The sequence below is a fragment of the Lineus longissimus genome, chromosome 11 (genome assembly GCF_910592395.1).
Source record: "Lineus longissimus chromosome 11, tnLinLong1.2, whole genome shotgun sequence".
Classification (NCBI taxonomy): Eukaryota; Metazoa; Nemertea; class Pilidiophora; order Heteronemertea; family Lineidae; genus Lineus; species Lineus longissimus.
The window spans coordinates 1,702,613-1,725,357 of record NC_088318.1 but is presented as its reverse complement, the minus strand read 5'-3'; the positions used below and the strand labels follow the sequence as shown (position 1 = coordinate 1,725,357).

The 22,745-nt window shown below is 40.5% G+C and overlaps 3 protein-coding genes across 5 annotated transcripts; 1 reads left to right on the top strand and 2 right to left on the bottom strand.

Moving 5' to 3' along the window:
* Positions 1-85: 85 nt before the first annotated feature.
* On the bottom strand, positions 86-3,587 carry LOC135495747 (eukaryotic translation initiation factor 6-like). Its single transcript, XM_064784630.1, has 7 exons — positions 3,357-3,587; positions 2,971-3,056; positions 2,450-2,625; positions 2,112-2,222; positions 1,628-1,693; positions 1,023-1,204; positions 86-763 (listed from the first exon to the last, which is right to left on the bottom strand). The coding sequence occupies exons 1-7, from the start codon at positions 3,461-3,463 to the stop codon at positions 754-756; spliced, it is 738 nt and encodes a 245-aa protein (XP_064640700.1). The 5' UTR covers positions 3,464-3,587; the 3' UTR covers positions 86-753.
* Positions 3,588-4,407: 820 nt separating this feature from the next.
* LOC135495692 (protein disulfide-isomerase TMX3-like) lies at positions 4,408-22,511 on the top strand. Of its 3 annotated transcripts, XM_064784542.1 has the most exons (19): positions 4,408-4,458; positions 4,541-4,589; positions 5,204-5,243; positions 7,286-7,449; positions 8,795-8,875; positions 9,283-9,397; positions 9,692-9,769; positions 10,176-10,242; positions 10,525-10,563; positions 10,944-10,988; positions 11,364-11,414; positions 11,697-11,726; positions 12,081-12,104; positions 12,732-12,909; positions 19,581-19,634; positions 19,765-19,957; positions 20,319-20,387; positions 20,739-20,928; positions 21,045-22,511. In XM_064784542.1, the coding sequence occupies exons 1-19, from the start codon at positions 4,410-4,412 to the stop codon at positions 21,101-21,103; spliced, it is 1,575 nt and encodes a 524-aa protein (XP_064640612.1). In that variant the 5' UTR covers positions 4,408-4,409; the 3' UTR covers positions 21,104-22,511. The 3 variants fall into 3 exon arrangements, with proteins under 3 accessions (XP_064640612.1, XP_064640613.1, XP_064640614.1); XM_064784543.1 differs by lacking the exon at positions 12,081-12,104; XM_064784544.1 differs by lacking the exons at positions 10,525-10,563; positions 10,944-10,988; positions 11,364-11,414; positions 11,697-11,726; positions 12,081-12,104.
* LOC135495693 (fibroleukin-like) lies at positions 12,897-17,745 on the bottom strand. The gene is made up of 3 exons (XM_064784545.1): positions 17,096-17,745; positions 14,968-15,702; positions 12,897-13,927 (listed from the first exon to the last, which is right to left on the bottom strand). The coding sequence occupies exons 2-3, from the start codon at positions 15,614-15,616 to the stop codon at positions 13,299-13,301; spliced, it is 1,278 nt and encodes a 425-aa protein (XP_064640615.1). The 5' UTR covers positions 15,617-15,702; positions 17,096-17,745; the 3' UTR covers positions 12,897-13,298.
* Positions 22,512-22,745: the final 234 nt, after the last annotated feature.

The window sequence follows — 22,745 nt, the reverse complement described above, 5'->3', positions numbered from 1 at the left end:
AAGTCAGCACATAGGACGAATGTGTACCAGATATTCCACACATACTTTTGAGATGGTCAGAGATAAGAATAAAGCAATTTGTTGTAATTGTTTTTATTTACAAAAGCACAGTTTACTCATTCATTAATGATTTTAGAAGAACCCTCAGATGACCGAGGCTGGGGAGCCCCATACCATAGGTATCTACTGCAAGACGGGAGCAAAAACGGTGGTCGGGGACTTCATAAACTGAACACTACAGGCAATAAATGCACAAAAAAAACTAATAAAATACATTTTTTGCCGGAACGGTAATACCTTATTCCTAGTACATGTCTAGGTTATTGACTTGAGACATCCTGTCCTTTTCAGGAAGGAGGTCTGTTTATTGTACATTTGGGCAGTCTAAGCCTTTAAGATGCCAACGTAATGAATCGAATACATCATTACAGAACTTTGTGGCAGCAATAAAGGTGGATGGTCTTCGGCCCAACCTTGGCAGTACATTGGTCAGGGGACTGCATGGAAATGGATCCAGTGAGATATGATCTTGGTATGATATAGTCCCAGTTTCGGACGACCCAACAATAAACCTGTACTTCGATTTTCAAAAACTCATTGCTCAAAATGAAAACAACAATTTCACGTCAATAGGATTGATTCTTAGAAATGCATTCTGCACATAAACCCCATTCATCATGCCCAAATGTCTTTTTCTGTTTGCCACATCTCTGCTTTAGTTTTATCGTCGTCCTTTTCATCTTCTCATCTTAATTACGTCATGCTGAAAATGGAATAATGATATCATGAATAACTGAATGCAAGAAGACACATACAGGTCAAAAACCCGTCCAAAAAATTGTTTCATTGTTGTAACATTGATTGGTTCAGATTAATTTAACCCATCACTATGTCCTATGGAAGGCATACATCACACAATAAAACTGTGTGGCAGGTTTTTCCATTGGCCCTTAGAACAGCTGAACGTCAACAAGTGTCAAGAGTAACCAACATATCAAAGTGACTACACAATGCGAAGTTACCTTTCAATTAATGTTTCCCTCATGTCGGTCGAGATCTTGCTCGGTTGTGCTCCTCCAAGCTTGAACACGCTCTCAACGACTGACATCTCCGTACTCGTGGTGTCGTGTCCACAGAATGCGGCCCAATCGTTCACAACCATTCCACCGCCGACCACAGGACTACCTCGGTTGACGGTCCCAGCCTGGAATAACGAATAACTGTCATAAAATGGGACGCTCATGGAAGACATAGGATGTTGTCAAGTTCATCATCTCACTCGCATCTAACTGAACTAATACCAGTATGTGGCAAACATACAAATTGTCCAATCTCATACTTTCAAGGTTCAGACAAAACAGTCCTGTCAGATCTATGACAGTAGACTCCACAGTTTAACTCCCTGGAAACTATTCAAGTGACAATTCAAACATTTTATCCAGATTTGTCCACATCAAATGTTTGGCAAACCAAACATGAGATTTCCAGTCCTCTACTTTACAGTGAAGACAGCCCTGTTCTCCAGTGACACCTATGAACCTCTTGACATCATCCTGAAGCCATATCATTGGAAAAGATGACAAGATCAGCACACGAGATCAAACTCCACTTCAGCCAGAACACTTACCACTAAAGGAATTTGTAGTAATGATGATAATTCATCTTGATCTTCAACAGGTGTTTCAGGGTGAACCTAAAAGGTAGGAAGGACAAACCGTGAGCAGAGTCAAATGTTCCATCTAATGCATTGCACTCTATTTAATAACAGCTCACCATTTAAGACAGCTATGAGACTAACTTTCTTTCGAGTTTCAGCCATTTCTCAATTCTACAAGAAGGCGAAGTTCCTGATTCACTCCGATTCAGATTATGCCGAAGGAAACCATGGATCTTAGAAAGCAGGTGGCATCTGACGGTCAACACTGATGGTGCACACTGACCTGAATGTCAATGCTGTTTAAAGATGTTGTATGTCAGGTGTCAGCCAGCAAGAATGCTATTTCTCCCAAGATCACATGCCAAATATGCAATGGCACAGTAGCAGATTGATTTGAAAAATTCAGGGAAGCAAACTTTTTAAAGCCAACTGATAACTTGAACTTGACACATACCAGTCCTCCCTGATTACTGATTGCGCAATAGCTGCCTACTAATACATTAGTTGCTATCGTCTGTCGGAAAACCTCCACTTTTAACACATCAGATATGATTTCTTCTGTTTCCTGAAGAAAAGCAAAAATTAGAATAGAACCTATCATGAACATCTGAAACAAAATTACTTCTCCTTGATTCCCATGAGTAAAGCCTTTTCAAGTCCATAGACAATTTCAGTTCAAAAAGGTCATTTGCATTCAATTCACACTCAACTTATAAGCTCCATTCATTAATGATCCATTTTTAACTTCTAAGAGTTCCATAGTTATTTTAATGATTTTCACACCAAACTTACCTTATCTAAGTCTGGGTGTACTAAAGCCACATAATCATTACAACAAATGACATTTCCTAGTGCTGATAGTCTCTCCTCAACCCTGCGTATTTTGATGGAGTCTGGAAGCGCATTCCTGATGTGTTGTAGTTCTTGATCTTGGGTGGAGCTTGGGACAATAAGACCATGTCTGTTGCCTAAAAACATAAAGCAATGTATAGGCATATATTGAAGAGATAACCACTTACAAAAAAGGTTTCGCTGCCCCAAATCAAACATTTCAATGACTTTCAGAAACATCTCAGTCACTGTTTTGGATTATCTTATTCTAAATCCAAACCCAACCCATCATCTTTTGGAAGAATCATGTAACACGGTGTGATGAGAATCTGACTCCCAAGTAATTTCAGAGCATAGCAGTTAGCATCCTGCCTCATCTAAAGATTTCTCTTCTATTGAAGAACTTCCGACATCTCAGGATGCAAGGTCAAGATGATGTCATACAATCCTGAAAATATCCATTCCATGTGAAGCTTCCTTACCAACACATAACGTGCCAATGATCCGGCAGCTGCCAATCGATGTGTGAACGACGGGTATCACTTCAGACAACTCTCCTTCGAACACACTGAAAGAAGAAATGCAAACAACATTGATGTCCAAACTGAACCCAGACAGACCAGTGACGTGACAGTCAGTGTCTTCATTCAGTTGTCAGACACGACAACCATGAAAAGTCAAGAACTATTTAAAAATCTTTATGACAATGACTCAATGTTGACAACTGTTACTACTGGCACTGCTCACTCAAGCAATATTCTTCGAAAGATGCCAAATCAAAGTAATGAAGTAAATTTCTCGGGGGACACATGACTACTGTTACACCAGTCATTTTGTACCACACTCACTCAGCTCTGCGTGTACTTGCCTGTAGAAATTTTGTGAAGCTCCCATGCCCACCAAACAGTAAGCATTCGTCAATCTGGCGAAAACTCCTATCTCATTGTTGCCTTGAAACATTGTCCTAAACGCCATCTTGATGTAAGGTAAGCTTGACCGCTGGATTCTGAATAAAATGCAAAAATTACTACAAAATGTGACCACGATTCCCTAAATTTCACGGTCTTGTGAAACACGTGTGTGAACTACGTCATCAGTTTGTGAATGGTTGGCAAACCAACCTCGAGCCCAGCCGTACTTGTACTAGGAACGAGGTATTGTATGTGTCTCACTAGCTGGTGCGGAGGCCAGGTTTACCTACCTCCAAAAATGACGCGACGTCATTTTATGCATACCCCTGTTCCAGCGGCTGTAGACTTGGCAGTACCTTACTCTCACACAAACCTATACATTTCTGAATAGCTTGTCACTTGTAGAATACATCTGGCCAAGTTTCAACGTAGTCTAGACTTACAGTCATGCATAGACTGATGCATCACAATGCATGAGACATCCTGTATCTTAAGACACATTTGAAAAATTTCACCTTTATGACTTATAACTTAAGGATGGTGAAAAAAAATTTCATACACATCTACTCATCACCTTGAGAATGCCAACTGACGACTATTTCAATGTTTTATATAAAAATAGGCTGTCGTTGCGGCTTTTGTTTGAGTTTTTTCCCTCGAAATTTTACCTTGAGAACATGTGCAATCTCACAGGAACCAGTCGATGTCAACAACCTGGTGAGCTATAAATAGCATTCGGGGCCTGCTCACCGCGTAAGTGCACAGAAGAAACTGGTATTTTCCTCAGATAATGGTCAGAGCTACCCCTTCACAAAAAACATCGGGCATTCACATTTGAATAAGTAGTAATAGGGATAGAGTAGGCCCATCTGTATCCATACGTCCTGTTAGTGGGGCATGTCGTCATCGCGTACATTCGAGAAAAACTCCCTAATGAGACCTAAATTAATCTTCACCAGATAGGGCAACGCAACAATTTAGCAGTGTTATAGTTGAGCGAGACTGAAAAGATGGCAGCGATCATGAAAATGAAAATAGGCATATTTATTTTTCTCTCAGGTAAGTTTTTACCCTTTGTGCGTTGGTTATTTTAATCAAGATTTACGCCTTGGTGGTGCCTAATATGTTTTCTTCCTTTCAGGCTGGTTTTTTAGATCATCAACAGCCCAGGTGGAGGAACTAACGGAGAAGTAAGTTGATTGCTGTCTGCTAGTATATTTTATCTTGGTGGTGTACTGTTACTGTAGTGTAGTGTTAGTGTGTGTATACAGTTGATCTCAATATCTGTACATGATGATGTGGGCAGTGTACACTATACATGCATAGATCAGTAGATTTGAAGTGCTGTGTCTGTGTTGGACTTGTCAGGAAAGGCGTACGTAAACAGTCAACCAAGGATCTCGAAGGACGAGTTATCAGTAATGTCTGTCTGTATGTAATGAGAGTTGAGACATGTCAATATGTCATACAGTGTACGATGTACATGTAAAGATACATGTTCCAATGCGACACTTAAAAAATTGGGTCTCGTGGTACTTTGCGCATAACTTACCATTCATCTAAAAAGAGCCAGCAAATGACGTACTATTTGCATAATCAGATGCTGGCTCTGTTAGCTGATTGGTCAGTTGAGTTATGCGCAAACCGTACCAACGGCATATCCGAGGCTGAAGTTCTCAAGTGTCGTATATGACGCTGGTATTGATGATGATGATGCAAACTCTTTCATAGTAAATAGATCTACCTCCACCTTACTCAAGTTACTGGTCCTTATCTTTGACTTTTGACACCTTACTTCTTCCAGATTTGTCACAGATAGAGGTGAAAATTCATGGCTCGTTATGGTAAGCCTTTATCCTTCTTCTTCATCTTTCTTCTTCATCCTTCTTCTTCATTGCTCTAAGTGAAAGTCTAAGTTTATTCATTCTAATTTACTCGTCGTCCATTCTCCAACACCCTGCTCTTAGTCAAGTTGCATTGAAATCACCGCCCCCTCACACACACACACGCACACACACAGTTAAATGACCCAACAGAGAGAGATCCCCCTCCAAGTTGCAACATAGTAGGCCTATACCACGGACAGGCACTATTGAAATATGTACCTGTTTTGAAAGTAAAGTTGGACCTCCCTTAACAGGCACCTCTATTAGCTGGACTCCCACTAGTCTCTGTTTGGAAGAATGATTTTGGTCCCAAAATAGCTCATTTTAATACAATTTGACCTCTGTACTCAGGACACCTCTCTATTAAGGACAACATGTGTCGTTCCCAAGGGTGTCTTTATAGAGAGAGGTTCCACTGTGACCCAGTAGCCCAGCGAGCTTGCAATTTAGTGCCCCATAGAAAAGGAAATCCATTTTAAAATGACAGATTCTCAAGTGACTCCTCACACAGGTGATGACCACAGTTCACAAAATGGGTGGAGTTTATAAAGCAACTGGATGCTTGACAACTCCTCACCTGGTGCCATATCCAACAGGCATCTCGTTGCCATGGTAATGGAACGTGCCACTCTCCTATAGGTTGAGCTGCCAATCTCACATCACAATTCAATAGGAGTGTTACACTCGACTTGTCATTTATCCCATTCACACCCTTTGACAATCATGCAGCAGTCAGGGCAAACCATGTAGGTCCTCCCCCTCCCCTGGTCACGCTATGACAATTAGTTCACACTTCGCATTTTTGGGGGGGGTTTTCTGAGCGGTATTTTTACGATAGCAATGGTCAGTCCAGTCTTGTTGAATAAAGTGCATCCTGTGTTTCATAGGTGTTGTTGGTGTGCTACTTAAATCTGTAGCTTGGTTTTACACTACAGTGCCTTAGATAAAATCAATTTAATACACTTATGAAATCAATGCCACCGTAATTCATGGTAATAATTGCGTCAATTGTCTTAACCTCATCAATTAAATTACGAGTAGTAGATGTGTGTCATTTAGTATTGAGCTGACAAGTCGCCTCATTTTGATCTAATTCACTGGGCAATCAAGTGCCTCAAATGGTATAATCCCCAACAATGGTGTGCATTGTCCACACACTGCAATTTTCTGATAACACCTGATTTATGAGTGAATCTTTTTTACGGTAAGATTCATAATCATTTTCTTGGTTCTAGGAATGTTCATTATTTATAGCTCAAAACTGTTCAACCACCGACGTGCATATTCTCAGTGTTTAAGATAAAGAAAGGTTGGTGTTTTCAACTGATAGATGACTGACAATCTATCGTGGTGTCCAGAGAATGCCTCAAGTAGGTGGCAAGATGATAGCTTAATCAATGGTTTGAATGCTACGTGCCTGTACACATCATCATTTCATGTATCAAAGCATCTGATACGATCTACCTGATCTCTGCCTACAACAGCTTGGGGGCAGACTGTCTGATCGGAGTGATATCCCTCTTCTATTACACTCAATAGAATCAGTGTCACTTTCATTCCAGAAATTTCTCATAATGAATGGCCACAATAGCTAATTGAAAATTCAACCAATATAAAACATTGACTTTATGTCAAAATAATTTTGAAGCAAAATAAACTGAACGCTGGTTTGTCTCTCCATTGACCCCATCCCCTCCAATTTCGAACAGTACTGTCTTCTGGTGTCAACTCTTATTTGGGGTACACTGAGATCCCTTAGTTAACTCCGAGTCAACACTTACACTTCAGTTAACCCTGAACGATTTAGAACAACAAGGTCTCCATCTGGTGTTATGTATTGTAAGACTATGTATTTGCATGATGGGAACTTACGTGCAAAACCCCAGTGAAAGCAAAGCAGGCATTATATTTTACCCATCACAGCAACTTGATGGTTCATTCATCTCATGATTAACTGTTCATTTCAAATAATTTCACTTTTCATATCAACTGTTTTCCAGTTCTATGCACCATGGTGTGGCCACTGCAAAAAGATGAACCCAGCGTTCCACAGAGTTGGCCTGGAATTGAAAGATAGCGATATAAGGGTTGGAAAGGTTGACTGTACCCTCTATCAGTCACTAGCCCATATGTTTGAAGTCCGAGGTTTCCCAACTATCAAATTGTAAGTATTTGAAACTAAAGGTGTCCGGTACATGCAGTAAGGGATGAGGAATTTAGAGATTTCTAAATGCCATAGTGGGAATATCTAAACGTTGATATTTTTCACCACAGACTTTCAAAGAAAACTATAGATCAAATATTTGCTCTCCTTAATGGCTATCATAATATATTAGCACAGCCCATTGATTCCCACTTCTCTCCTCCCTTAGCAACTAAAATCCATGCCTAGCAACCACAATGGTGTTAATTTTCCCCAGGTGTAATAGTTAGGCTTAGTGGGTAGATTTGCTTAGATCCTTTATGCCACAACAGGCAGGTGGTTACATGACAATGCCCAGTAAGAAGTGGCAAGGTGGTAAGAGCACTGGACTCATAATTGGGATGTTGTGGGTTGGACTTTCAGATAGCTCACTGCTGTTTTGTCTCTGTGGCCTTGAGCAAGACACTTAACCCTACTTGCTTCTCTCAACTCGGGAGTAAATAGGTAACTAGCTGGCAGTAGTGGGAAAGTATGTCAGTCCCGAGGCTGAGTAGCTCCAGCTCTGACACAAAATAATCCCAGATATTGGAACGTGAATCACAAATGTACATGCCAATATCAATGCCTGATGTAAATGCCATCTCGTCACTGACATTCAAAGACCTTGTGGTATCAAAATGAGCTCCATTGAAACATGACCTGGCAATACTCATAATCAATCAATATAGACCACTTGGATGTCTCAAGTCGCAACCTTTTTGATTGAATATTCTAGTATGGTTTAATAACATGAGACGACTTATTAATTAGTGATGCTGTAGTTACACTTTCCAAGTACTATTCTTCTCCAGTAATTTTATATTGGAAAATGTGTGGCACATAGATTCTATGTTTTCTGAACGTCCAAGAGCCATAGTTGTCATGTAGTGCAGGTCTTTGACTCAGGCTGGCGTCAAGAGGTTCCTGGTTCAATTCCAGCGGTCAGGATAGATCTCTTAGCCTCTTAGCCAGGGGTATGTGCACCGGTTCTAAATGATTCGAATGTGGCATTTCGGGATAGCCCAGGGTTAGCATGATAACCTCTACCATTGCTGATATCGAACTATAAACCTCAAAATGAAGAGAAAACCTTCGGGGTGTCAAAATGAATGTCCAATTGATACAAATTTACAAACAGTAGGATACACATAGAGTCCATGTCTAGTATGAAAAAACCCAACTTAAATGGTAGGGATTGTTTAAAGGTTATTGTATGATGTAGTTATCATCTTGCCATTCTGATTATATGGCACGTGAAGACCATTTAAAAACTCATGTCGGCAGCTATTACTGTTATTTATGAATGATAATGTTACTGTTGTTTCAGTATCCGTGGAAACAAGGCATACACTCATCGAGGAGAAAGATCTAAAGAGGATATTTTAGAGTTTGCGTATAGAGCTCATGGGTACGTAATCAACCAGTCACCTCGGGATCTAGTCAGTCTGTGATCTGTTTCTATTGACAATACACTCCATTCGTAAATGTTTTGACCAAAAAGCTATCAATTCCATTCATGCATTGGGTGATATGAATAAAGACTAGCAAATGCTTTTATCTAAAACTCCATGTACATTTACACTAGGCCTTTCTGTTCAAAATTGAAGTAAAAGCATTTGCTAGTCTTTATTCATATCACCCATCGTATACAAATTTTGAAAGTGGAGAATATTTGGTTGCACGCTGGCAAAGTAGAAGAGGGAAAGACTTGTGATCGGGAGGTCATGGGTTCGAGCCTTAGCTAGCGCTGATTGAAAGCCTTTTTACAGCCATTTATCTTTGACCTTTGAATACGTATTTTCTGTCTGTTTTCAGTCCAGTGGTGAGGAATATCACTAGCCTGGGTCGATTCCATGAAATCAGAAGTCAACATTCCAGTGGTGTTTTCTTCCTCTATGTGGGAGAGCCTGATGTTTATGGTACTTTATTTGTAAGTACATGTATTTCATCAAAGGCGCCGTGCAGCTGATCCATACAAAATTTCTTTCGATTTGCCTATTTGATTGCTTACTCCAATAACTTCACTAATTGCTATAATTGATCGATTCTGTAATATGATCTCAGCCTAATAATTTCATCTCAGGGCCGTAAACTTAATACTTCAATAGTTTCTTCCGATTTGGTTGCTCACTCTAAGTACTTCATTCATTGCTAAATATAAACGATTCTATTATATGATATAAGCCTAATAACTTTGACTCATTCTTTCCCGCTTTAATTTCAGAATAAATACTCTGCCATAGCTGAGAAGTATCGTGTTCAGAGTTATTTTTATTCAGCTACAAAAAGGGTGCTACCGGGGGTAAGTCATGTAAGGAATTAACACAGCGCTGGTGGAAGTAATAGACTGACATGCTTTGACCAAAAAATGTTGGGTGGAATTGGAGCTGCACTCGACAAATCCAACATAACACGTGCTACTCAATTGCGCTGTCCATATCTCGATCATAAGATTGAGACTGCTGGCCTGAGAACGAGACACTGTATTAAGTGCATGCAAGGCTACGTTTATAGTGAAGACAGATCTTCCGCATCAGTGCTGGGTGGGACGCAGAGAGACTCCTTGCTGTTTTATTGTAATTTCCATTCATCTCAATTTGATCTAATGAGGAGAACGTCACAACCTTAAGGCTGGGATAAGGACACTTTAACCACTACCATTCCCTCTGTAATCTCATTCAAAATACAATTTCCCACTCGTTTTCCAGGATGTCAAAGTCGAATCATTCCCAAGTGTTCATGTGTTCAAGGATAAGAAGATGTTTACATTTGAAGGTAAGAACAGTATAAAGCCCTATTCTCTGGTATCACTGGTGGGGGTGAGTTTCCTCTGTGCTAATCCTAATGGTGTTTCATCATGCAAGTGGTTTTTAGTTGTTCTTTTGGCAAGTAGCATGTGTCGCTAGTCGTTGTGATGATTAGAGATAAGGCAGTGATGCTTGGAGTCTCCGTGATCAGAGCCCCTTACGCTAAACAAAAGCATTTTGTCGGCCCAAGATATCCTAGAGCGTTGCTTCAAAGAAATTTATTGGTCATCTTTCCTTTTTAAAAACAAAGGTGAAGTTGAAGAGGAATCAGCAGAGGAAATGATAAAAAGTAAGTTCTTGGACAAAAATCAATCGAGGATGTTTATCGCACTCTTTCTTTGTTTAACCTTCACATTCTACCATTGCAGCTGATACCAGTCGGCTAAATCCTCATGGAACAGCTGCTTAGAAGTTCTTATTTTCGCACTTTCATAAGCTGCTTAATCACGATTTGAGGACATTCTAAATATTTTCTAAATCATCTGTATGTTCTTGGTCAGAGGTTGGAATGGTCAACACGACCTGTGCAGCAAATTCTGATATGATTAGTGTCAGCATTGATCTCTGTACAATGTACATGCGCTCGATCTATAGTTTACTTCAGGGTTCTGTTGCTTTGAAGTCACTTTCTGATACCTTTTCTCCCTGTCTTTATTGTAAATGCTGCAGTTGAGGAAACAGTTCAGCCAAAAGCTGATGGTGACTCAATGAGTAGTAAGTCTACATGTTGTCTATCACCACACATATGTTCAAAAGGTTACACCTCCAGAAACGGTTGATTTTGCCTCGTGTGTGAATTCTGCACTGGTTTACCAAGTGTCTCTCGATGCCGGCCTACATACATGTTCACAAATAAGAAATGTTGGTCATGTGGCCTGTTCCGGAGTCTACCTGAAGTATGAATTTCAGATTCGTCCATCACACCAAAATATCTCTATCATTAAGTCGCGCTTCACTCTCTCCTCTGTCGTACTGATGACGCTAAGGTTTGAATTCTTTGTTTCCAAGTCCTCTGGTTCTGTACATTCAATGCTACATAATCAGGTCATCTCGTTACTTATGAAACATTCGTCTGTCTTTTCCAACTAGCATCCGATTCTTCTGAGACTTGTTCAGTGGAGGGCGATTCTTGTACAAAATGTAAGTCTACAATACATGTGAAGTCACTTTAATGTCTTTGGGCAGTGATAAGATAGAGAGTCTTTTACAGTCCTGGGAAAAGGGCTTAAAACTGAGATTCTCTGTTCCTGAATTTCCACACCAGGCCAGGGCGTAGATCCCAGCCAGGGGGTATATAATCAATTGTGTAACTTGATGTGTTCTCGATAACACAAATATGGCACACTCACTAATAAAAATTCTTCTAATGTTTACATTTCTACAGAAACATAAAAAAGTTATGATGATTTTTTTCTTATAAAGCTGCACCTTCCGCAGAGGATGAGAAAAAAAGTAAGTTCTGCACACCACTGGGCGTTTTCTTTAAGTTGGTTTTCTATTTCAATAGACTGTCTGAAGTCAGTGTTGTCACTTTCATTTGTCTCTGTAGTCAGACATCCTCTTATTGCCTTGTCGTTCAAAAATCTTGTTATTCTGCGACCATCCAGGCCTTGGCAACCGTCGGCCACGCCACATTGAGGCTGTGAGACGTTTTCGGAGGGTGCATTTGCACTGTGAAACCTTCATGCCGAATCTAAACTTGGATGCTCGTACCTCAGTGTCGCAAGACAAATGCAACAAATCTTGGAAAAATGACTATCCACACTCTTCAGTTCTCTTATATCTTGACGTTATTTTTCTCAAAAGCTGAAACAGAGGTTGAGATCAAAAGTAAGTCAGCAATGTTGTATTGTCATTTGCATCTTGATGGCTGTGTTCAATAGTTTCATTTTCCACCTTGTAAACTGTTGCTCACCATTGCACTTTGGTACCTGCAATCAATCGAGACAGGTTTTCTATGCAGTCCTCAATTGGCTCTTCATAAGCTTTTCTTGTAGTTTTCATCTCAATACATTTGCTTTGATATGTACAATCACAGTTGCTGCACACACTGTTTTGAGGACCTGGCTTCGCTCTAACATATCAATTAGTCTTGATGTGTGCACACACAGCATACACTACATGTGTATTTTAGCCTTCGGCTTAGAGCTTGCTGTGTAATACAGGTTAAGTAATTCCATTGAAGACCATCAGATGGAGACGCATCTTCATGCATTCGTGAAGTGGGCAGGATGACATAGATCTGTCTCACCAAAATAGTTTGAATATTGACCAAACATTGATGCCACTGCACCTGTACATTTGCACTGATTTTGTAGACAGTTTCTGGTTACTTTTCAGATCTTGCCGTATTTGATAGGATTTTGAGAAGGATTTCGAATGACATCCATCCTTACATACTTGATATTTATACAACATAAATATGTTCCATAACATTTTCTGTTTTTGTCTTTAAAGGTGACGCAGATGGAGCCGCTACTAAATCCGAGCTCGAGAAGTGGATCAATGTCGAGCGGTTCCTTGCTTTCCCACGTGTACAAGGCGCCAATTTGAACGAATATGCCGCAGCGAAGAAACTCCTCGTGATGTTTATGGTGAACACCGAGGATAAAGACAACAAAGAGAAACAGGAGAGGTAGGAGCACAACTTTTCAAAGATATTTCGTCGAATTATGGGATTCAGAACTTGCTTTTTTGCCCAGAATTGAGACATTTTATTTCTACTCTGATTTCAGATACACGCTTGTTTGAGTATGCAAGTCTAAAAGTCTAAAAGTCTCGAACCTTGCCCCTGGATTCATGCCCAAATAGGTCCTCAGAAGTCGACGATTGTAATGAATCTATAACGATTCAAATCAGAAAAATTATATCTCTCCTCGAGGAGAACATGTTATGGAGGGGGAGGGTGTCAATTTAAATTGTGTCCTCATTAGGACATTCAGCCTGTTTGGAAAAGTAACATTGAGATTTTCTGAGGAAATGATTTGCAATATTAAGGTTCTTAATCAGTTAAGGAGAGTTGTCTCATAGAATAGGCACTATCTTCATCTCCACCGCCATAAGTTGTTCATTTTTCCAGTCATTCCAAGCGACACCACGGTATTTGACATTGGTGGAGTTTGAGTAAAGGCCGTTGAGGAACGCAAACCAACAATTTGTAAACCACCAACCGGCCCCCCATTCCTTGGCACAGTGATACTTCTCCCATACATCATTATCTCTATCAGGTGTGCTGAAATCTGCACCGTTATGGCGAAGCAAGCCCTCACCCGCTGTCCCACTGTAATTACCAATATGGAGTCTAAAGTTTGTCCGTTCACCGTCCACGACGAATTTCTCATATTCTGCGTACACTCTGCTTCCCTTGAAATCCCACAAATCGACACGCAGTCGGAAAGTATCCTGGTTCGTCAGGAGGAAGATATTGTCATTCCCGAGCCAGAATTCCTTGTTCAGGTCACCAAATCCTCCTCGGTACTCCAGCCACGTCCTGTCAAAGCTGAGGGCTCCGTCTTTGCGTCTCTGGAGGACGAGCCAGCCACCCCCTGGTGTGTCCATGTCACACCACACAGGTATCGGGCAGGCCGAGTAGATCGGTGTCACATAGTAGACACCACTCTTCCGATGGCCGCTCAGGTAGATGTGGAGACAATCTGAAAATGAAGATCCGGACAATTATGCTGAGACAATGTGGAAAATCACCGTGAAAGGTTCCCACTCTTCCTCTCTGCCCTGGGGCAAGACACTAACCGTGCTTGCTTTAGTTTAACCTAAGTGGAACTGACAGCTATCCTCAAACAAATGTTGTTTCAATTTCCTTCACCTTTTTCTATCAGTCACGCAATAAATCATGCATAAATTTTCTTCTCCTCGGCCATATATTTCTCGATTATCTGTAAATGCGGAAGGAGAGGCTCAGACATTTCGAGTGTTCACTAACTTCCTGTAATACGACCTCAACCTTACAAGAAAACTTCACCTGTTTAAAAATGAAGTTCATCAACCGCACCAACGAAATTACAACCTTCAACTAACAAATGATGGAGTGGCATATTTTCTATATTTCTTCGTAGAAACCGCCGACAAAACCCATTTTCTCCTCTCACCTGTTGTGTTGTGTCCCCTCACCTGAGTACTCAACGAATCATTTCTGACGGCCAGTTCATCTAAATTGTTTTTAAGCCTTTCTGACTGCGTAATTTTCTTTCATGGGAGGATGGAAAATAAGAACCTGACGCTTTTTTTCCGACAGCTTGAAACATTAGCACCGTATGTTTGTGTGCAAACATACTCAGTTAACGGAGAGAGAAATGTTAACAAAGGAACACTTCTTGCTGCGGTTGCTGCTATTCAGTAAACAGTTTTCAACATTCCTTTTGCTAGGTCTGTGCCACTCAAATCATGGGTGGAGCTGCCATCTTGCCCAAAACCTGGGGTGCCACCTCGATTTTGGCCCGCATTCTTGCTCCACCCACTCGGTGCTTGGGGAGACAAATGATACCTCCAGTTACCATATTCTATGAAGTTTCTTGAGGGTGTCAAAAAGCAGTTATAGGGCACCCTTGTCGCCTTCGCTTGGCTCCCAATAACTTTCACACTCAACAGGATCCTTGACATATCACTGAGGCTTTTAAAGAATGCCTCATTCTGGTGAAATTGTTTCTGCCAAAGCTTGCAAATATGGGATACTCACCGCGATAATACTTGGTGTTCTTGCCTAATCCACAGTTCTTGACCTTGGCCACAGACTCCACATTGATAATCTTCGTATCGAGGTCATTCATCTTAGGTAGCCTCTTTTCCAGCATCAGATTCAACTCGCCCAAACTTGTCATCACCTCGAACACTTTCGATTCTAAATCCTGGATATACGTCCACTGTTTCTCAATCTTTTTATCCATATTCTTAATCAATAAATCGAACCGCGTCGCATTGAGAACCTTTTTCTTGACATATTTCTGCGTATCTTCTAAAGTGTCTTGTTGGATCTTTACTGTCATGTTCAGGTCTTTTAACCGAGACATTTCTTTGTAAAACGTCGCTTCAAAATTTCGTAATTCCTCCCTGATTTTCTTCGTTTCTGACGTTGACTCTGAGCGTGGTGTAGCCTCCTTCTGTAACTTAGCCGACGCTTGGTCAGCCTGAAGTCTCTGCATGAGTTCTGGACATTTTGTTCCTGAGACCTCGTTTACCACGAGGGAATACGCACATTTTGTCGGACGCTGCCTATGGTAATAGTTGTAATATGGATAATAAAACGTCGCTGAGACATGGGTGCTTAAAATACACAGGACTATCAGAATGGTACATCCTATATGTCTTGTAGATAATCCCTGTTCCATTGTTAACGTTTATCACAGAGTATTCTGCAAAAGAAACCTTTTCAGAACTGTCCTTGTCTTGTTTACTCTCTCATTTACGCCGTTACCTGAATAATAGATAAAAAGAAGTTTTCACCTTTTATATTTTTCAAGCCAATAATATTTTTATACACGATTTTCAACCAAAAGCCACGAAAATCCTGAAAAATACCATTTGTATCACTCCACCAGGTTTCTCAGAATGGCCTGACTGGAGAACGTGAACAAACCGAGAAAAGTAAAGACAAGTAATTCACACGATTTATAAGATACTTCATGCTAGTGGTCGAAATGAAGATGCTGCAAAATGAAATGTGGGCCAGAGGTGTATAAAACTGACAAGCATTTGTATATGATAAACAAAACGAATAAAATTCAGTATCTTATCTTGTATATGAATCTTTCATAAAAACAAGTCTGCGAATGTTTGCAAGAATAATATGATACAAAAAGTGGGTTGACTCAGGAAATATACAACCAATCATCCTAGGTTGAAACTTCCTCTTGCATTCCTGTTTCATACAGTCCTCGGAACAATGTCTAAATGAGGTCACCCAGTCTGATAGATATCATCAGACCAGTTTCATCTAATGAAATTAAGCTTTTAAAAAAAGATTTTTCAGTAACTCAAAAATAATACAGCTGCAATGGTTGGTTTGAACAGCTATAGGCCTATAACTTGACACAAGCCACCACAGATAGCGCAGTCTTTGGCGTACGTCCTCAAACCATTTTGCCACATTCTCAGTAACAAGGGAGCTCAGTGCCCCTCAATCCATTTTGCCACATTCTCAGTAACAAGGGAGCTCAGTGCCCCTCAATCCATTTTGTCACATTCTCAGTAACAAGGGAGCTCAGTGCCCCTCAATCCATTTTGCCACATTCTCAGTAACAAGGGAGCTCAGTGCCCCTTAATCCATTTTGTCACATTCTCAGTAACAAGGGAGCTCAGTGCCCCTCAATCCATTTTGCCACATTCTCAGTAACAAGGGAGCTCAGTGCCCCTCAATCCATTTTGCCACATTCTCAGTAACAAGGGAGCTCAGTGCCCCTCAATCCATTTTGTCACATTCTCAGTAACAAGGGAGCTCAGTGCCCCTCAATCCATTTTGCCACATTCTCAGTAACAAGGTAGCTCAGTGCCCCTCTGGCCATTTCATTTTAGATGGAGACCACTTGATTTGTTAACTCTTTGAAAAAAATCAACCCAGTTTTTGGTTGCATACCATATCCAGTGACTTGTACATGTACTTAGTGACTGTCTGTTCTGAGGTGTTTTTTTCAAAATTCACCCGAGTTCATGGCACAGTCATTCATCCTGACTTATAAAGCCATCTCACTTGATAACAGTCCGTTATGAAATATGCTTAAAAAGGTGGGTGGCAGTCATCTAACTAGCCATCATAGCTTCTCCAAAATTGATTAAATTTATCTGATCTAAAAAGTTTTAAGTCGACTCACCAAACTTGCTAAAGATTCAAGTATGCCGAGCATATCCGTATCTCTGAATCTTTCGAATCTTGATGGTTGTCTTCTCTTCGGCACTAAAGTCAGAATTGTACTTTCGTTCGTTGCAATCGTTCTTCTTAAAACTCACTTCCCCTCAGTAGAATAACAGTAGTCGCATCAAACTCTCTAGAGTTTTCCCTTTAATTAGCTATATTCCGCTAGAATAATAGAACATTTAACTGCCGACCTCCACGGAACACCTGTGATCAACCGTTTCCTCCCATCTCGCGTTTCGCCACCGGTCACGACTTCCTGCTCATCCTGCTATTGGCTCTTGATAGATACGCTGCCTAATAGAATGATAACCTCTCGAGTGAGTGAAAGTTGGATGTGCTCAGTGACTCCCGGCCTAAACAGATCTGTTTCACACTAGCCAACTTGGTCATCAAGCACAAAACTTTTTTTCATGAGTGTAATGTACTTTCTGATGCAAATTGAGACAGAGAAAATGATTTGTCTGGCTTTACAAGATGATGAAACCTGATACTGTTGTGAGTGTTTCTTAAGTATTTCTCAAATGAACTTTGTGTGTATAAACTTGACCTAAAAGCACAACTGTTTTCAATGGCTGACTAACCTCTGCCTTGTCTCGAGGGTCTTTCAAGGTCCTCTCATCGGGCCATTTCCAAAGGTGGAACCACTACAAAAACACAAGTACCACTGCAACCAAAGGTTCAAATGGTACCCAAGTGGCAGAAATGACCAATAAAGGATAGGGTTTCATTATAAAATGATGATAATTTGTTCAGCATTTGTAGAGCACTCGTACTTGATTCACATTTGATTCAACTCACAAGCGCTTTGCCCTATCATTACTGTAGCTTTTGGCCTAGTCATTCCTCTCTGGGGAGTTGACAGGTCATCTTTCAGTGCTAGGACTCATCATTCATGGCTAACTCTGCCTGCTAGAGACCCTTTCACTCCTTGGTGGAGAGAAGCAAGTTGGATTAAGTGCCTTGTTCAGGGACACAAATCCAAAACAGCGATACACTTCCAAGTTCAGATGACCTTTTCTGCCATTGGAAATATGATGATGTCGTAAAAGTGGCGTCCATTGCTTCCTACCTTGATTGATTCGTGATGAAAACATCTCATTTCATTTAGCTCTTGATCATGTCGACTTTGATAGGTTATTTGGTGTGTGATGATTCAGTGTGGGGCTCGGCAGCTCGGCCAATGAGTTGGAAATTGATGGAGTGAACTCATCTAGTGTGTAGATTGCAAATTTAGGAAATGGACAAGATTGCAAGAATATCAATCACATCTGCTTCTTTCATCATGGTGTCTTTTGGATATTTCATTATGGGGAGTAGATGGAAGACACCAGACAATCTCTGGATATGATATCAAGAGTATAGTGGGTTGTGAGCTCACCCTTCCTGGTGTATTAGCTGCTTGTTTCTGGTTTCTCGGTGCTGAAATCTGATTTAAGGTTCAGCTGTACTTTTGTGCAGTGATCGAGCTTCTTTCTTGAGACCTTGCTGGATCAGGTTTGAAGAAACCCTAGCACGGTCTACCATGATAGCTGGTACTAATGAGCCTAATGGGCCTTCTCCAAAGAACTCATACCAGTTGGGTGTTTATCCAGAAGTATTGCTTCCTTGGATAGGAATTGATGCATGCAACACCCTTGGCACGAATGTTGGTGTGGTCCGGTTCTTCGACTTGATTTCTCTGAAGTTTAAGACAGGGAGAACAGAATAAGCTGGAATCTTCAGAAAAAATATCCCTCCCAAAACATACCCTCAAAACGAGTATTGGCAGAAACCCTGGTTTTAAATCTGATGTCAACTTGACTGTAATCTTATGTCCCAGATGGCAGTCCATTTCAGTTGATGACTTGACTGGATTAAGGAAACAATGCCTATGATCTGAAACATAAAACACCAATTGCCTTTCAAACCCCATCGACCGGAAACTCTTGTATAAGAAAGCCAACTTAGCTACATTTCCAGTTGTCCTGCCACCTCAGCAGGCAGTTACTGTAAAAATATTGACACTTCTTACCAAATATTTATGCCTCCCCTGGTGTTCCCCAGGTGAGGTGTGCATACCGAGCCCATCTAAACAAGCCGTCTGCTCGGCTTCACTGGACAACTTGTCTTTTTCCTTGTTTACTCTTGTGTTAATGTATTTAGTGATAACTCTCAATCATCTGAGAATTTTAGACATGTTAGAGGAAAAATAGTGTAGAATCTAGCAAAATGTTAGGCAGTCTTGATTACTGTGCACCTCCTTCATTGAAGTGCTCAGCAACCCACAAATGAGAAATTTAAATCAATGCAACCGGTGATCATGATTGCGTGTGACAAAAATTGCTCGTTTGTAATGGTCATCGCAGGTGCCTGCGACAAGAACCGGTGATTACAGCAATCTGTGATTACTTTCCAACCCAGCAATTTCCGCTTATTCTTTTATTGCATTTGTGCCTTTTCAGAGTGAAAGCAATGGGTGAGCTACTGGCAATGGAAAAAATAGAGCAGTATCATGAGTAAGTAGAAATTTGCTTAGACAGTTGACACTGTTTTCCCTTCATAAAACATTTTTTATAATCAATCGTTCAGAAAATGTCTGAGAAAAAACATTGTTTAAAATGATGTCCTGTACGATTTCTTTTTCAGCTCGTTCCAGTTTATTTGGATGGGGGACACAGAATCAGGCAACTCGATCACGATGTCGGAGCTGACGACCCCAAACCTGCTCGTCCTCAACCCCGAGACCCAGCTCTACTATCTGCCAAGGGAACCCGTCGAAGATATGCCACTTGATGTTCTTGAAAAGTTCCTTGTGGATGTAAAAGAAGAAAAAATTGAGGTGATTGTCTTCTGCTTGGCACCTGGTACTTTCCTCAGGGCCATTCTCATTCTCTGGTCTTCTGGTGTTGATGTATTTTTGATAGTCTGTCCTAGCTTAACTGACGACGCATTTCATGAGTTCGATTAAATGTGTACCTTTAGGTCTTACAGCTACATATTAGCTTGTGGTCTTTGGCAAGTCTCTTTACTTTAATAGCCATGTTGTGATCAGATGTGAAATAAATTGTTCTCCATCTTTGTACCAATCATTTTCACCAGTGGTGCCATCTTTGTGGTGCTGAATAGAACTATTTTTTCCACTCGGACTGCGAGCTGTGCTATTTTACTAATAAAAACATGCTGATACTTATTGCTTGCAGGCTCATGGAGGCACTGGGTTCTTACAAAGAGTAAAAAGGTTACTCTATGATATTTTTACTACACTTTTGGTGAGTTGATAATGCACAATTATTGAGCCAAGATTTCCCAATGATGTTATGACAATATTGGTAATACACAGAAAAGGATTTTCCAAATTTGATTTGAGACGGGGAAAGAGGAGACTAAACAAGTAGTGTCTGCATAGATTTAGCTTGCTTATGAATGTCTGACTCCCTCTTAAAGGGATCCATATCTGCTATTAAAATATTTAAATCTTCTGTGAAAGTTTATAAAGATGAATAGGGGCAAGCTGCAGGACACCCCAGCGTCGATAATAGTGATGAACAAATCGGCTGTAGTCAACGTGTGGAAACAGGCCCACAGCTTCTGATGATGAAGGTCTGTGTATCATCTTTCAGAGTATATGGCAGTCATCACGCATCCTTTTCTTCGTGATGTTTGGCATCCCGACGGCCATCATCAGTATCGTCTGCTACGGCCTCTGCTGCATGGAGACGTCTGATGAAGAATATACAGAGGAGGAGGAAGAGGAGGAGCCTGCCATCGAACGGAATGCCGTCGAATTAGAAGATGCAGAAATGTTAAAGAGTAAGCATTAACTTTGTGGTCGTCTTTGCGGCCATTACGTGACTCATTTTGAAGAAATGAAATAGCATTTGTGGGAGATAGTTTGGTGATTCATATTTCAACCTGTCCCTTTTCAGTTGGAGCCAAAGAAACGCCGACCATCCCGAAGTCTCCTGACGACAAGAAAAACGACTGATACGGACATGATTCTCTTGTATTGCCTACCATTGCCAAGCATTTGAGGAACCTTCAAGGACTAGCAGTAGTGGAAAATCAGACGAAAATGTTTATTTTCAAAAGAATCTGTAAAGAATCATACCTGGCCTTGGTACTTATTATTTATGTTTTTTCTTCATAAATTGATTTAAGCTGAATGTTTCTCCAGCTGCCCTTCATTGTAAGTTATAAATCTATCTATTTGTCTGCTATTAATCTTATAAAATTTCTGTGAGATGGGAGGTGAAGAAAAACCCAAGTGCCATTTCATGTTAAATAGACAATAGTATCAGCGACAGACACTGCCGAAAGTACTTGATTATTTTCATGTATCATATTTGGAACCATAATGATATCTGTAATGGTCATCTCAAAGTATTTTCTAATTAGATCTCAGTATTGAAGTCTCATTGCACATTTGCACGTGTATAGGGGAAGGAATCACTAATGGTCATTAAATCATTGTAATGGAGTTGGTTACTCTCACCAAGAAACTTCAGATTTGCACTTATTTATGTTTTCACTGGCTATATCATGTAAAAGATTACTCAACTTGGACAATGTTGCCAACTGAGTAGATTGAAATTAGATGCACAGGAATCTTTGTTATCATGGTACACAATCTATGTCATTCGTCTTTGTTATAATCACATTCAAGGTGTCCCAAAAGTTAACGCCATTTCAGGATTGTAGCTCGCGGATCTCGGTGAATAGAATTTTGGTTATGGTTAGGCCTTTGGCATATGGGTACATCTTCATATTCGGAATGGTGGCTTGTGCCATGCTTTGAATTATGGAAATGTTCTCTACACGCCATTGGACGGGACAAACTCTAATGTGTTAATTCTGAATCTGAATAATTCTGCATCTCATGACTGATATTGTCTGATGACACAGTCTATGCACTTGGCACAGAATGTGAAATAGGATCCAGTCGGGTCATGCTGGTAAAATGGATCACCTTTGGTACTATGTGAGGCTGTCTTGCCTTTAGGGTATACATAAATGAAAAGAGTATTATGAATTCAGAGTGAACATATGATTGTTATCAGTAATACTGTAGATAGAAGTTCCACTGAAAGAGATTCGGGTTTGGGTACACTTGTTTTATGTCATCATCACATCTCTTTGTAACACTATTTATTCTTTGTAAATTGTTGTACATGTTTTATAGATGTAAGGTATGTGGCCATCCACTTGGAACGGAAATTTTGTAACAGCGACTATCTTGGGTCATGTTTAATTGATTGATCATTGGGCTGGATTGTTTATTGTAGACATCGAGCCTGGGGGAGGGAACAAAATTCTCATTGTGTTGACTGGATTCATTCTTATTGGGTGGCCCCCATGTTGTGGTACAAAAAATAAATAACAGCTATATTCAAGTTTGTTAAGATTTTGTCTTCAGTTTTATTTATCCTCTGCTGTCTGCTGATCCATCTTCATGGAAACACCTGGCCACAACCTACAAGAGTGCGAAAACTTGTGTGCCATGACGTTATTTCCAAGGACTTCCTCCACCCAGTCCCTGGTAGAAGGTGGCATCACAAAAATGGCACTGCAGATAAAAAGAAACTTCAAATTCACCTTGGGGCAGCCTAAAAGAGATCATTGGTATATGG